The sequence below is a fragment of the Periplaneta americana genome, chromosome 14 (genome assembly GCF_040183065.1).
Source record: "Periplaneta americana isolate PAMFEO1 chromosome 14, P.americana_PAMFEO1_priV1, whole genome shotgun sequence".
NCBI classification, from domain to species: Eukaryota; Metazoa; Arthropoda; class Insecta; order Blattodea; family Blattidae; genus Periplaneta; species Periplaneta americana.
In genome coordinates, this window is record NC_091130.1 from 155,047,341 (window position 1) to 155,063,206 (window position 15,866).

At 35.5% G+C, this 15,866-nt stretch overlaps 1 protein-coding gene across 1 annotated transcript; it reads left to right on the forward strand.

Moving 5' to 3' along the window:
- Positions 1–150: 150 nt before the first annotated feature.
- On the forward strand, positions 151–13,865 carry LOC138713894 (location of vulva defective 1). The gene is made up of 6 exons (XM_069846402.1): positions 151–288; positions 967–1,161; positions 1,242–1,350; positions 1,457–1,510; positions 2,625–2,756; positions 12,779–13,865. Exons 1-6 carry the CDS (start codon positions 189–191, stop codon positions 13,485–13,487), a joined length of 1,299 nt encoding a protein of 432 aa, XP_069702503.1. The 5' UTR covers positions 151–188; the 3' UTR covers positions 13,488–13,865.
- The last annotated feature ends 2,001 nt before the right edge of the window (positions 13,866–15,866 follow it).

The following is a 15,866-nucleotide window of genomic DNA, read 5'->3' on the forward strand; positions in this document are numbered from 1 at the left end:
TATAAAAACTACATGTTGAAAAATGTAATCAATTAAATTACGTTTAGTCTAGTAATAAAATATATACTTCAATTTGAGTGTGAAAAGATTATAACGTTAAATTGTTACTTTACTTCCTATATCATACGAAAATAATGTAAAAGTTATGAATGATTATTAGACCATAATTTGACCAATTTATTGTGGATATGGCAGTCTTCATGGTAAACATCTGTAAATTCAATGGATGTGGACTTACTTTTCCCTGTTTAGCAGACCTCATTCAACATATTGAGGATATTCATATAGGTAAATAAATAATACATTAAAAAACTGCTACATCATTTCACTAAAAGGTGTAATTTTTTGTTCATGTAATGAAGGTTAGGATAGTGTGACATGGTCCAACATATTCTGGAACTAATGTAAACAATCTTAACATTAAAAGTTGTTAGGGTCTCCACTAGCCTCCAGGTTATCTCTGTAAAGAGGTTAGATTAGTTTAGATTCGTTACTTTGAATAGGTAAATGGTCGTGAAGTGCCCCAGAACAGCTCATTGTCAACATTTATTCTGTATATATTATGCCTTCATTTATTACTTACATTCCGGAGGAAACCATGCTAATTCTGTCGTCCTTTAAAATCTATCTCCCTCGGCGGAGTTTGAACTCGAGAACTTCGAATTCTATGGCTAGCACGATAGTCATTATACCACCGGTGACGACCTTACTGTATTTCTCTGTCGTTTAATCATTTCAATGATAATGTATAGCGAGCGACAGGTTAAGTAGGTTAAGCAATAATTTGGTTAGTGATACTAATATTAAAAGCAGTAAAACTACAATAATTTCCAGGTGTGCTGAACAAGTAGCCTAAAAATTTGATAGAGAACTCGTATATTTAATTCTTGCATGTTTCATAAACTTTAAAAGTTTAAAGTATTTACTTAAGATATTGCTTCAACAACTGAAATTTGTTATTTTTAGATTATGATCCCCGGGTTATTGAACAGAAGGAACTTCAACAGCCTGCTTGTCTTCCACTTAGTTATGTCCTGAGGTTCTTTACTGATGCAGCTAGGAAAGAAGGACATGATGTGAAGCGAAAACTGTCCCAGAATCATGCAAACAAAATCTCACCCTATGCTCTTGCAGCTACTGCTCGAAGTAACACACCAACAGGTACTGTTATTGTTTGTTGTTCGAATGGTGTTTAATTCATTCATGCCAGCTTCAACTACTGATAAAATCTATTTCCGTAGGCAGTGAAGCTGACGACGATGAACTTATGACAGAGTCTGAGGATAGCAATGATTCTTGGACCACATCAGAAGAATTTAGTGCAGAATTCATATTGAGATATGGGAGCAGGTAAGATGGAAACTTGCTTGAACATAAGGTAGCCCTAGGTCTATTTAGTTTTTTTTTTTTTTAATAATTTGGGGTACACCTAATAATGTATTCCAATCTCTTTCAGTGTACCAGTGAAGAAAATGCCCGTTTATAATTCCAAGAAACCCCAACCTCTATGGTAAGCTGTTTTCAGTGTAGAGTTTCTGTTTTCACATTTATATTAATTAAAATGTGTCTCAATGAAGCGTATAGCAGAGTTCGTATAGGTCAGTTTCTGTCAGATGCGTTTCCAATTCACTGTGGGCTAAAGCAAGGAGATGCACTATCACCTTTACTTTTTAACTTTGCTCTAGAATATGCCATTAGGAAAGTCCAGGATAACAGAGAGGGCTTGGAATTGAACGGGTTACATCAGCTGCTTGTCTATACGGATGACGTGAATATGTTAGGAGAAAATCCACAAACGGTTAGGGAAAACACGGAAATTTTACTGGAAGCATGTAAAGAATAGCTTTGGAAGTAAATCCCAAAAAGACAAAGTCTATGATTATGTCTCGTGACGAGAATATTGTACGAAATGGAAATGTAAAAATTGGAAATTTATCTTTTGAAGAGAGGGAGAAGTTCAAATATCTTGGAGCAACAGTAACAAATATCAATGATACTCGGGAGGAAATTAAACACAGAATAAATATGGGAAATGCCTGTTATTATTCGGTTGAGAAGCTTTTATCATCCAGTCTGCTGTCAAAAAATCTGAAAGTTAGAATTTATAAAACAGTTATATTACCGGTTGTTCTTTATGGTTGTGAAACTTGGACTCTTACTTTGAGAGAGGAACATAGGTTAAGGATGTTTGAGAATAAGGTGCTTAGGAAAATATTTGGGGCTAAAAGGGATGAAGTTACAGGAGAATAAGGAAAGTTACACAACACAGAACTGCACGCATTGTATTCTTCACCTGACATAATTAGGAACATTAAATCCAGACGTTTGAGATGGGCGGGGCATGTAGCAAGTATGGCAATATGGGCGAATCCAGAAATGCATATAGAGTGTTAGTTGGGAGGCCGGAGGGAAAAAGACATTTAGGGAGGCCGAGACATAGATGGGAAGATAATATTAAAATAGATTTGAGGGAGGTGGGACATGATGATAGAGACTGGATTAATCTTGCTCAGGATAGGGACCAATGGCGGGCTTATGTGAGGGCGGCAGTGAACCTCCGGGTTTCTTAAAAGCCAGTAAGTATGTTATGTAATTATAATTATCACTAAATGTTTATTTTACAGGATGTTGAACTCGTCCAATAATAACAATGTGGATAAGCCTTTCGCTTGTCCTGTTCCTGGTTGCAAGAAACGTTACAAAAACGTCAATGGAATTAAATATCATTCCAAGAATGGTCATAAGAAGGATGGAAAGTGAGTAGCTTATGTTCAGAGTACAATTGTCTGTGCAAATTTTACTAGGGTAAAGTTAACTACTGTATATCAGAGAGCAGATCATTTTGTTTGTACTGTATTCATATGCATAGATAGGCTTATTTGTTTGATTTCTTAGAGTTGCGTCCCCTTTTATGGATACAGTGAAACCTCTCCTTACGGACACCCCCAAGATATGGACACTCCTCATATACGGACAGATTTTAATGTCCCAAATGAAATAATATGGAAATAATGATGAATTTAACTCTCGTTTACGGACACTCTCAGACACGGACACGGACAGCTGTTTCACAGTTCTAAAGCTTGCTTTACCTCCTGACTGCGGACAGAACTTGGATTTCAAGATATAATTTGTTACAAAAATGGAAAATTTAGTTTTGAGAACTTTAACATGAAAGAAGACAATAAGGGTCTCGTAGGCTACCACTAGCCCAGCCGGCTACCCCTTGTTAGCTGGAAGCGAGTGGATAAACAAAGTCATAAAATTTAACCTGTCTGATGGGTCCAAGGTTTCCGTGATCGTGAAATTGTATTCGACTCATGATATGGTTAGTAGGATTTTTCGCTTCGCTTCAATCAGTTGTTCTGTTTCGAGAGTCATGGCACCTGAACGTAAAGGTTAAGTTGAAAACTGTAAATTACAGTACTGCATAACTGCAGACCTAGAATAAAATTGCATGGCACAGTACTGTATTTTCCTTTTTCGGTCTTATCTACTGTAGTTCAAAGTTGCAAAGAATTTACTGCAGTACAGTAGACTGTATTTAGAATTAAACTACAGTAATACATTTCATTTAAAGCGTGAAGGGATAAATAATGCATATTACAAATTTACTGTTAGATTGGAGAGCCTCCCTCCCAATTAAGGACACCTCCCAGATGCGGACAGATTGTTACGTCCTTTGATGTCCGTAAATGAGAGGTTTCACTGTATATGTATGAAGTAATATAGTGTCCTAAAGTAACTGTAGTCCTACAGCAATGTCCATCAAAGTAATGCTTTGTAGCAAAACGCTGCTTGCTGATCTGCCTACCATTATCCCTGTTTTTGTACTGAGTCATCAAAATGAAGGGGCTGGAGCAGTAGCTACTTGTCAATACTTTTCTCTTTATAAAAATGTTGGCAAGTATACAACAAATTTTGATGGCGAAGTTGAAGCCATTTATACATCACTTCAAAATGTATTTGTTTGGCTAAACCAGTGCAAAAACATAGTCATCCTGTCTGACTCCAAAGCTGCAATCAAGTCCATCAGCTCAACTACATCCCCTAAAATGGAAAAAGTAAAAGAAATTTATTGCATGGTAAAACAAATTCAAATGCTAAATAAAAAAGTGGTCTTCCAATGGAACCCGGCCCACTGCGGACTGAACAGTAACGAGAAAGCGGATATGTTAGCAAAGAAAGGAACTAAAATCAACTTAAAAACAAATTTCAAGTTCCCATATGAATCATTAAAACGAGTCATAAAAAGAATAAGTAACAGCGAACAGGCAAAACATCAAAATTCAAAATGGAAAGAATCATTCAAAGATCCAAAACTAATTCTTGATCTACCTCGAAAATCTGCCGTGGCCATGTTTAGACTGATTACTGGTCATGATTGCCTCCATCGTATTGGAGTACTGAATTCACCTAAATGCTTACTGTGCACCAGAGAAGAGGACATGGAGATGGAGCACCCAGCGAATAGGGATTATAAAGAATGGACACTTCGCGTCGGTACCTTTGATGTAGCCGGACTGATTTCAATGACCTTCAAGCCAGCTAAAGCGTCAGATTCTGCTTTCTCCCTAGAGTTGGCGCTGACATCACACCAGCTAGCAGTCTATACAGCGGAAATATAACACACATAATTAATACATCTAGGTATATTATGTAAAGGTATCCCCGTAACATGCCATGAAGGCACTTGGGGGGCATGGAGGTAGAGCCCCATGCTTTCCATGACCTCGGCACTAGAATGAGGTGGTGTGGTCGGCACCACGCTCTGACCGCCCTTTACCCCCGGGAAAGACCCGGTACTCAATTTTATAGGAGGCTGAGTGAACCTCGGGGCCGTTCTGAAAGTTTGGCAACGAGAAAAAATCCTGTCACCACCTGGGATCGAACCCCGGACCTTCCAGTCCGTAGCCAGCTGCTCTACCAACTGAGCTACCCGGCTGCCAGGTATATTATGTACTCAAAATAAAATAAATTGGATCCATAGAATAATAAATCCGTCATTAACTGCAATGTCTAGACTCTAGAGTTCCTTTATAATGAGAGTTGAGACGTTGAGCCCAACAACAATTAAAATATGTAATGATTTGATAGCGCTGAAAATGGAAAAACAAAACTCTTACGAGAAGTAAAACCATATACCTATATTATATTATTATACAAATATTAAACGAATTCGATACTTAATTTTATAATGTATTATATTATTTTATAATATAATGTATTATATCTGAAATATAAAATATTATTATTACAACTAGTTTGTCACTGAGAAATAAGGAAAAGCTGTTAACTTGAATTTATTTGAAGCAAAGCGTTACTGGATTATGCAATAAGGTAGGCGATTTTTGGATCCTGTGTCTCAACTCTATTCTCAATTATTATCTTAGCGTATGCTCGATTACACTACCTCTAGCGCTTGAAAGTGGAACTAACCGCTGGCGCACAGAGAAACAAAACACAGGCAAATTCGCTCAGTGTCCATTCTTTATAATCCCTATTCGCTGGAGCACCTGGCTAATTGTGAAACTCTTAGGACATTTGTGGACCTTCCATCAAAATATTGGGAAGCAAGAAGGATGATGACTGCATTGTTAAATCCAGAGCATTAGATACACACACACACACATACACACATTTTGATTAGGTATAAGGCGAATAGATTTTCAAGTCCCAAAATCAGTACACCTCACAAAGTGGAGATAGTAAATGAATGGCAAATTTATTTATATAAATGTACAGTACGTTAGAAATATAAATATGCAATAAAAATAAACAAATCACGATAAAAACAACATATTGCAATAAATTAATATAATAACATAAAACAAAAATAACGTATTATAGGCCTACACTTTAAAATCGATTGCATTTGTTGAATAGATTGATCCAGAAGGGAATCATTTGATCTGCTGTGTCCTTGAGGTTTTCATTACAAATTCAAGCCATAGCACAAAGCGAGCAAGTGGTAACGTCTTGGCAGAGAGCAGCTCACCTACCCAGACTCACCAAGTTCGTTGACTTCTTACATCTGTATCAGGGGTAGTGTGTGTTAGCAACAATGTTGTTGGACTTCTGAAACTTCAAACTTAATTTTCTAATTAACCGTGCATTTAATCACAAAATTTAATATAGGTTTTCTATTCATTTATGTGTACCCTATCATCCTTTCAATCTGCAAGGTTATTTCACTTCCACTATGTATATGAGGAATCCATATCTGAAGTTTAGCCCACTTTTTTCGTTACACCCTGTATATTATAGTCGCGATGCTGTTATTCCCGGCATGACTCCTCCTCTTTGCTTACGTCTTAGAAAGTCAAGGCTCTATAAAGTCTAGGTAGGTAGTATCGTTCGCCATTTTTGTTCTTTCGTTGCCAAGCTACCATACGAGGAATCTATTTGCCACACTGTTAAACATTATCATGTCGTAACTCCTATGATAATAAATCAAACACACTGTAATTGAGCGGCAAATAACGTTTTCGTGTGCTTTAATAATAATAATAATAATGATTTATTTTAGCTGGCAGAGTTAAGGCCGTAAGGCCTTCTCTTCCACTCAACCAGCAAAAAATGTATATACATATGCATGAACTTACAAAGAATTCAACAATTTGATTTAGATGAGAGTTACATGTATACAAGAGTTATTTACGAATTAAACAACAAAATACTATGAACTATTAATTAAACACTGAAATAAACTGTGTAGCAAATTAAACTAAAATACATAGAATGTTAATATATTTCAAATAATATTAGATAATAGAAAGAGATTATTATGAGACAATTTTGAAAATACAGCACTATCAGGATGATGTCTAAAGAAAAAAGTAACAATGTAGTCAGTGATAGTTTAAATCAGTATGATTGGAATGAAATGCTAATAAGGTTATCTTTTAAGCTGTTCTTAAAGGTGTTTGTTGTCTTGCAGCCCCTAATGCTTTCTGCAAACGCCAACGAAAGAGCCAAAATGGCGGGCGATTATATTAAGCATTTATCGAGCCTTAAGAATTGAATAACGTCTTCATAAGCGAATCACAAGACGTACACGTTTAAATGTAGCCGACCTGCAACGCGATTGGCTGCCGGAAATTAGAGCGACGGGACTATAATTACAATTCCACTTTGATTTTAAATTTTAATCTTCTGCTCAGCAATTGATCTTTTCTTTCTCCACCTATAAAATAAATCTTAAACAATGACTTCCTTTGATCTCCCAGACCCTGATCCACCCAATCTTGGATCAAAATACTTGGTCCAAAAAAACAGAGCTAACCATTCTGTAACTCCACACAGCCTTCCTGTATACTTGATATTTGGGGTGTAATAGGTAGGATGCGCAACACATAGCCTCTCCTACCGTAATGCCAACCTCACCTTCCCGTGGTGCACCCTGTTGCTACAAACGAGGCTCTGGCGACTATATAGCATGGAGCAGACACGTATCATTATGCTCAGGTATTATTGTTAATTGTCCAGTTTTTTCTATTGTTCATATCTACAAATTATTGACTTATCACAATATTAAAATACGAGAGTGATTAAAAGGTGTAGGCTTATTTCCTCTATTTATGAGACCAATGACTACAGCGTGAATAGAGACACGATTTTATCACAGTGTAGTATATACAGTCACGAAGCTTAATACTTGCTAAATATGCTAACGTAAACAGTTGAAATTTGTATACATAGATAGTTGCTCACCACCAGGATCGCTACTATCACCTCATCACAGAGACTTTCCCTAGCAGACCATAAAATGTATTGTACTTTCGATATTGTGTTCTTTTGAAAAAATTAACACCTTCCTTCCACTATTGAAATATGAAATACATAAGGTTTATATATCATTTTCATAAAATATATATTATATTCTACAAGCTCACCATCCTGGATCTTTTGGAAGGATAACTCTAACCTATTTTTTTTACAATTTATAGTACTACAAACGTCTCCTTGTCCCATATTATTATTCAAATTATTGTATTTTAGCCATTTACAGTTATTACAACCGATAACGAACTTTTCACAAAAATGCGAAATACGGCACAGTCAATGCTTTTTCGATCTAGACCAGGCCGTAATGTTTGTTCGGGTTTTCTATTTCAGTGTATGGAGCTCAGTGAAATATTATAACTTTATTGCTTATCATTGCTAAGCTTTATTTAGTGTAATGTGTTATAAGTTCCGTTTACTTCTTGTTGCATAATATGTTGCAGAAATAATTACAAAACTGTGTTATTTTAATGTGAAGAGAATTTTACATGTTAACATAATCTGTTCCCGTCAACATTTCAAGTTTAGAATGGAAGCTATTTTGAGGTTTAATAAAAAAGAATTTATATTGTGATTTCAATTTAGCACATCTACCTTCCTCAATTTTAGACAAAACATTCACCATACCACTCCTATGAAATTAGTGTACGTACAATTGTGTTACTTCATCTCTTAAGTAGTAGATAAATACAATAATTCAGTACTCAATTTTAGTATTAAAATACAGACAAATTGAATGTCCAGGGTATCATACATGACATTATGCTTAATTATAATGTATGATTGCGAATTTAGGAATATAAGTTAAATATAGTAAACATAACCAATAATTTTCATATGAATGGCAAGGCATTGGAGATCACTAAATTTAGACAGAAAGGGGCAACGGGTACAGTAAACATAACCTATAATTTCAACATATCTAAATATCCGTGCGGTGCAATTGAAAATTATTGAATCATGCATAAATGAAAGTACAAGAATTTCGCAATATTTAATCGAAATAAAGGCAGGTATTACACATATGAACAATGTAATTTTCACACCATAAATAATATTACATCTTAACTCGCAAGTAAATTATGTCTGAAGTGTCTCATAATCATTGTTTTAAATTTTATCAATGGAATTACACTACATTTTAGAGAAACATAATATGTTACTGTTCATGCATTCCAAGTAATTTATAGGTTGAAACGCCATCCTTCGTGATCGGGTTAAGCGAGTTACATGGTCTGCCTTACGGCCTGTATTAGATCACGATGGCTGTGGCACAGTCTATTGTTCCTAGTACTCACAGCGCTCCAATACGGCTAGCAACTATCGCGAGATTTGCAAAAAATCACCCCAAGCTTCGTGACTGTATATAGTAGACTGTGATTTTATGATGGACTATGAAAAAGCGAAATGTGTTAATATGCATAGTAAAAGGTTAAATTAGGTATTTAAATGACTACTGGTCATTAATACATAATTTTTTGGTACTCAGTCCGTAAAATGGTACCTTTAGAGACAGATAATAGTCCGTAAAATGAATCAATCCTATAAAATCTTCATGGCAACACTTTATGGATTGAATTTCTTGTAACTACAACACATTAATTAAGTGGCTGCCTTTATAAAATTGATATCGGAAATACATTCTAATAAATAGAAGGCCATTGCATGTCAGTATGAATAAATTTTGAAAATAATATGAAATTTCAGATTAACACTAGTTTTAGAAACAACTTTACAGACTGAGTACCAAAATTAGCTATTTATGTATCGAGTACGCAAAATAAGGCTTTAGTGGACGAATTCAGTGTTTTTGAATGAAGCATAAGCTGAATCCAAAATACAGGATGAGTCCGCTAAAGGTTTTATGTACGTGGACCATACAGTAGTTTTTAGTAAAAACTCTCTAAATTATATGAAATAAAATAAAGTAAAAGTAAATGTAAATATAAAAGGTATAGTCAGTCAATTGTCAAATTCTTACAGTCGTCAACCTCTGTGGTGGTTGAGTGGTCAGACCTCTGACCTGTCACGCAGGTGGCCCAGGTTCGAGTCCCGGTCAGATCCATAGTGACACTTGTGGCAGACAAGGTTGCAGTTGGGGTTTTTCTCGGGGTTCTCCCATTTTTCCCCATATTAGGCATTTACATCATTCTGTCTCCATTTCGTCATCATTCCATAGCATTATGCGATCATTGGCTGGTCTAGGGACGAGGGAGGTTGCCTGCTTGACACCTGGGTACACAGCGAACATTGGTGTAGTCAGTCAGTGTGGGTTGGGAATGGGCCTAGCTTGAGGGTTAGTGCGATAGACCTTACAAGCTGTGAGTCAATTACGTCATCCTCTTTTAGAGCATGCACTGAGTTACAATGATTAGGTTTAGGATTAATAAATGTATTTCATTTCTTGCAGATGATACACACACACCAATCTGCTGAGCTAATTTTTTAGTGATTTTTGTGGCAAGTGTTCGAGAATTGCGTCAATGTAATCTAATCTACCATCTGTTAAAAGTAATCTGTTTCTAGGGCGTTTTGACGTAAATATATCTTTGAAATCATACCAACACATGGGGTATACCTTATTTTATTTCATGGAGTGCAGTTTCATAGAAAGGACTTTGCCGATAGACCTTCTACTGCCCACTACTAATTGGTTGTCATAAATAAATGTCTTCCTTACTGTGACGGAAATCTTGTCTTCTCCTCTTATTAACCAATCACAATCTTCGTTCAGAAGAATTGACAGGCTCCCCTCAAATCCACCTGGAGGCAGAGTTGTCGCATCTTTTCCGAATTCCAAGAATCCCGTCAGTCTGACTTCGAAGGTCACCAGGATTGTGGCAACTATGCAATGTTGGGACGAGGGGACAGGATGGAATTTTCAGAGTTGTTTGTGTAGGAAGTCATAAATCTGTAAGTGGTTGTTCAAAGGAGCCACCGAACTGCACTCCTTGAAATAAAATAAGGTATACCAGGATGGAAACAGTGATATAACATTTGCAGGGTCATGCATTCCGACATTGTAACTTCACGACTAGACATCGGATGTTTAGGAAAATGCCTGTTTTATTTGAATGGTTTTTAGTAAATGTGCACGTATCATGAAAAATGAAGCATTCTGATGAAGTTTGATCTTGCCTTTTTTGTTGTTAATGCCTTTTTTTTTGCTTTAATATGTACTTTTTTGCTTTTATGTATGCTTTTTTGCCTTTTCTTTATATGACTACTCACTCAACAATACTGTATTTATTTCTGCATTGGAAACTAAGGAAATTCCAGTTCTTAGATATAGGACAACTGTTGCAATGCGGCATTGTTGCATTGTTGTTTTGCTTACTCCGGAATCGACCTTGTCCTTCTGACTCCAGCACTGTGTTTAATAACCTACTAAAAAAAAAATTATTGAAGTTCAGACACTGTTGCTATAGAAAGTTTGCTGCACAAGAAATTCACTGAAAAATGTAAACAACACAACAACTGCAGTACAACCAACTCTGGAACCACAAAGTCCAATCTGAAATTTCCATACTGAAACTAGTTCTGTCATATATCGGAATCAGGCATTAATAACCTGTTTCAATGAAACAAATGTGAGATGGCGCCACTTTTATTTTTTTCTGTGATATGAGACAAAACTGATGGTGTTTTAACTAAAGAGGTGCTTATCATTTCGGCTGTCATTTTGCTCACTCGGTGGTAAGAATAAACATGAGTATATAGCATATACTGGACTTTTTTTTAGTAAATACTCTTGTTAGTAAGAATAAAAACATTTGAGTACCTACTCATTTTTGATTATATACTCATAACATGAAAGCAATGTAGAATATACTCAAGTGTCCATCTTGTACAGAATATATACTCGTGCTTGATAAGAATAAAAGCTAGTATATTCTCATATTTATAAGTTCGTTCTCATGTTATTCTGAGTATGGTTTGTAGCAGGCTCAGTTCTGAGTATTTGTTGATTTGTGTTCAGTTTAAAGTTAAATAAAAAAAATGGCAGAATTTATGAACGATGTAGTGCCCCATGGAAAAATATAGAAAAAGGCGTGAACTTCAGAAGCCTTTAACGCTTCACAAAAGTGAATGTGAAAAAGGTTAAACACGTATTTGTTATTCATAAAAAACATAACCTATAAAAATATGAATGGCTATCAAATTATAAGGTTAGATTGTATTGTTAAATATAATTAACAATTACAGTTTACTTTGTAAAATTTGAATTGCAAAATGCAATTACTTGTAACTTTAAAATTATATATAACTGCTCCATAATAAAAAATAGAATTAGCATAACTGGAATTCTAGAAATGGATTGTAATCTCTATCCAACATCCCGTAATGATGATTTCCCAGTAGTATTTTCTTGTTTCCTACTTTATTAACGTCACTTATCTGATTCACTGTCTTTTTCATATTTATATAGGCCTACATACTTATTTATTTATTCATTTATTTTATTTATTTATCTCTTTATTTATTTAATTTATTTACTTAATTTATGTTATTAATTTAATTTATGTATGTATCTATTTATTTAATTAATTAATTTAATTTATTTAATTATTTAATTAATTCATTTTATTATTTATTCCATTTATTTAATTAATTATTTATTTATTTATCCATTATTAAAATTGACAAAAAGCAAAACATAAACCACTACAGCATGCAGATAGCATGTGAAAGTCTATAAAAAACTGAGCATCACGGTGCAATGTGGTCAAAGAGGATAGGTAACATGAGTACATACTAATTTTTAAATGATCAAGAAGGCTGTAGAGATGAGTATATATTCGCGTTAGGTAGAATGTCTTTATTCTTACGAAAATTAGTATGTTCTAGTGGTTACGAGTATATAATCACAAGAAGTGCTCATACTCATAAGTACAAACGTTAAGAAAGTACTTAAGCTTTATTCTACTACCCACTAAGACATCTCATGTGTTATCCTGTTTCTTCTTATTGAAATTCCTGATTTGTGTTTCAGAATTCGCAAGGGCTTTAAATGCCACTGTGGAAAAAGCTACAAGACCTGTCAAGGACTGAGAAACCACACGACAGCGCATCACAGTGGAGCCAACCTTACCACTCTTACCACACAAAATGGTGAAGTTGTACAGATCCCCACCACTCACGTTGCAGCACTGCAGCCATTCCGTGCAGTCGCACTCAAGCAGATATCGACCATCGGTCTGCCCGTCAAAACCATTCAGGGTCTTGTAGTGGCCACGAAACCCAGCGAGGGAGTGAACATGCCCAAGGGTGCAGCAGGCATCGATAGCAATTTTGATACAATTACGTTTGCTAAGGGTTCAACCATTCAGATGGCAGTACCGACTTTAGTATCACCTCCAAAGGTGAATTCCATAGCAGGACTTTTAGTGAACAATGCTTCAGCAACAATAACCCAAGCTGTAACGGCAGAACCACAGACTCTCACTACCACTTTGGGTGTGTTGACACCCGCAACCTCACCACAAACCCCTCCGCCCGACTCCAGCAGGTCGGTGGCGACAACAACGCCAGTCACTGTCACTGCAGCTTCACATAACCTTCCCTTAACGCCAGTTACCCCTACCACCGCTGTCGGTATTCAGCTGGGATTCCCATCTAGCACAAAGGTCTCGTCTGTGTCACCAGTGGTTGGACTTGCACCAAATACTGAAACAACTGGGATTAGTCAGGCATCTGTTTAAGACCTCACATAGTATAAAGCATGCTTAAAGTTTATTCTTCCGAGCTTCTTTGCTTGTAACTGGAAAACAAAAGGAAAGACCGCAACTGGGCTTTTATTTACGACACAAGCAAAAGGTAATCCAGAGCTTTTGGGGAAATATAAGGCATAGTAGGAAGAAGCATAAAATAGCGAATTAAGCAACATAGCTAATATTTATTTAAACATAAACGAAAAATATGTTGTTTCATTCGAGTCTTAGTAACCTATATGTCGCAAGTGGATTAAAAATCCTGGCTTGGTTAAATAATCCTATCAACATTCCTCAAAGAAATAGAAGTTCTTAGAAATTGAGAAACTCTTACCACGTCGAGCACTTAATATTTGAAGAGTACCCTCTACGATAAATCTGACGTAATATTTTACCATATATATATGTAGACAAGGTACGACTAAAATCTTGCAATTTACTGTAACCTCAGTTCTTAAAAGAATGTCCTTCAGATTTTGTGCTCTAACTCGCATATAACCTCAATTTTTAAAGACTATATCAATTAGCTGTTTGATGGTGCCTAACTTCTGTTAATAATCTTGCAGAATCATTGCCTTTAAGGTTAATTGTGGGACGTAAAAAATGTGTTACCTAAATGAGTGCCAAATATGTTCCTCAGCTAATAAATATGAGAAGAAAGCAACTGCAAACTGTAGGAACAACAAAAAATTGTAATGCAGTATTCATTACTTGGATATTTGAAGGCATAAAAAATATAATGGGGAAAGCAATTAATATATTTAAAACAGAAGTTTGGAGTAGTGCGAAGGAGAAAGATGCAGTGTGTATTGTATTCTTAAAAAGGAGAAAATAGATAAGTATAAAATACTGGAAGCAAAGGGATAGAACCCAGAATGGCCACAAAGGAATACACAATATGAAGATGGAGGAGAGGGGGGAATTTTTCTCCAAGATTGTGATATTAATCAGGTCTGAATTGGAAAACTACAATTTCATTTTACCAATTTTCTTATAGACAGTTATGAAAGTATACACCTGTATGAGACTTTCGAATATATGAACTTAATTTTGCGTTCATAGTTTTCAACATGCCATGCTGTCTTCTACTCGGGTGACGATGTTATGTAGATAATTGAGTCATACACGTGATAATATTTTGTAGTTATGAAATAGTGTCAGTTTTCTGCTTGTTTAATTTTATATCCGTTAATTATATGTAAAGTTTCATACTTTGAGTTTTATTTATATTCACTGTGATGATCAGTAATGATAAATATGTAATAGTTGGTTAATATTTCTTGTAATTAAAATATTCGTCTGTTAGACTGTCTCATGTCAATACTGAGGACATTGCCACAATTTAAAAACTGAAGAGAGAATTTTTCATTTGATATAAACTTCACTGTTCATTTGTCAATTTATTCTACATAATACATAAAATCGCAAAAAAAAAAAGAAAGTGTCATATTTCTTGCAATGGATCGCCATTACATCTTTTTAGTTCGAATACATATTAATTTTTTTGTATTAAAAATTGTTATATTTCACATGCATCATTCCCAGATAAATTGACTCATGGATAAGAAGAATGTGAACAAAATACGATCAAATCTAGTCTTTCAGGTAAAGCTCCCTGTAAAGCAGATTTGAATAATTTCAAGGGGAAAATTGTTCCGGGGCTGGGTGTCGATCCCGGGACCTCTGGTTGAACATACCAGGGCTCTGCCAATTGAGCTACCCGGGAACTCAACCAGAGGTCCCGAGATCGATACCTGGCCCTGGAACAATTTTTCCCTTGAAATTATTCAAAATATGATCAATAACATAGGGGAAATCACTGTTCAGACAAGGACAAAAACCATTTTTTAATCAGGAATGCTAAAAATATCTACTTCTGTGAAAATTATTTTTGCAGCATCACAATATTTTTCCTTTATACTTCGTAGGCTATAATGGAAAAGCTATATACAGGGTGTTTCAAAAGCATGGAAGATTATAAAAAAAAACTTTGTGCAGTGATAAGGCAGGACTTTATGATCCATTTGAGATGGTGAATGCATGTCTATCGAAGCCTCCTTTCAGGCAAGTTGTTTGAAATTGAAGTCTCTTTTGGTGCCTGGTAACTGTGTCCGTGCAAAAACAACAAGAAAGAACACTGTAGGCGAGAATTAGGTACATTTGGGGTTGTGGTGTTGTACTAGGCAATAGTGACAATGTGCATGAGCAGTAAGGGTAATATGCCAGCATCGTCTCTCATCCTAAGTTTTAATCTCTACTGACAGTGCACATTAAACACATTCATCATTGCTCAGGCCAATAAGTGTTAATAATAATAATAATAATGATTTATTTAACCTGGCAGAGTTAAGGCCATACGGCCTTCTCTAA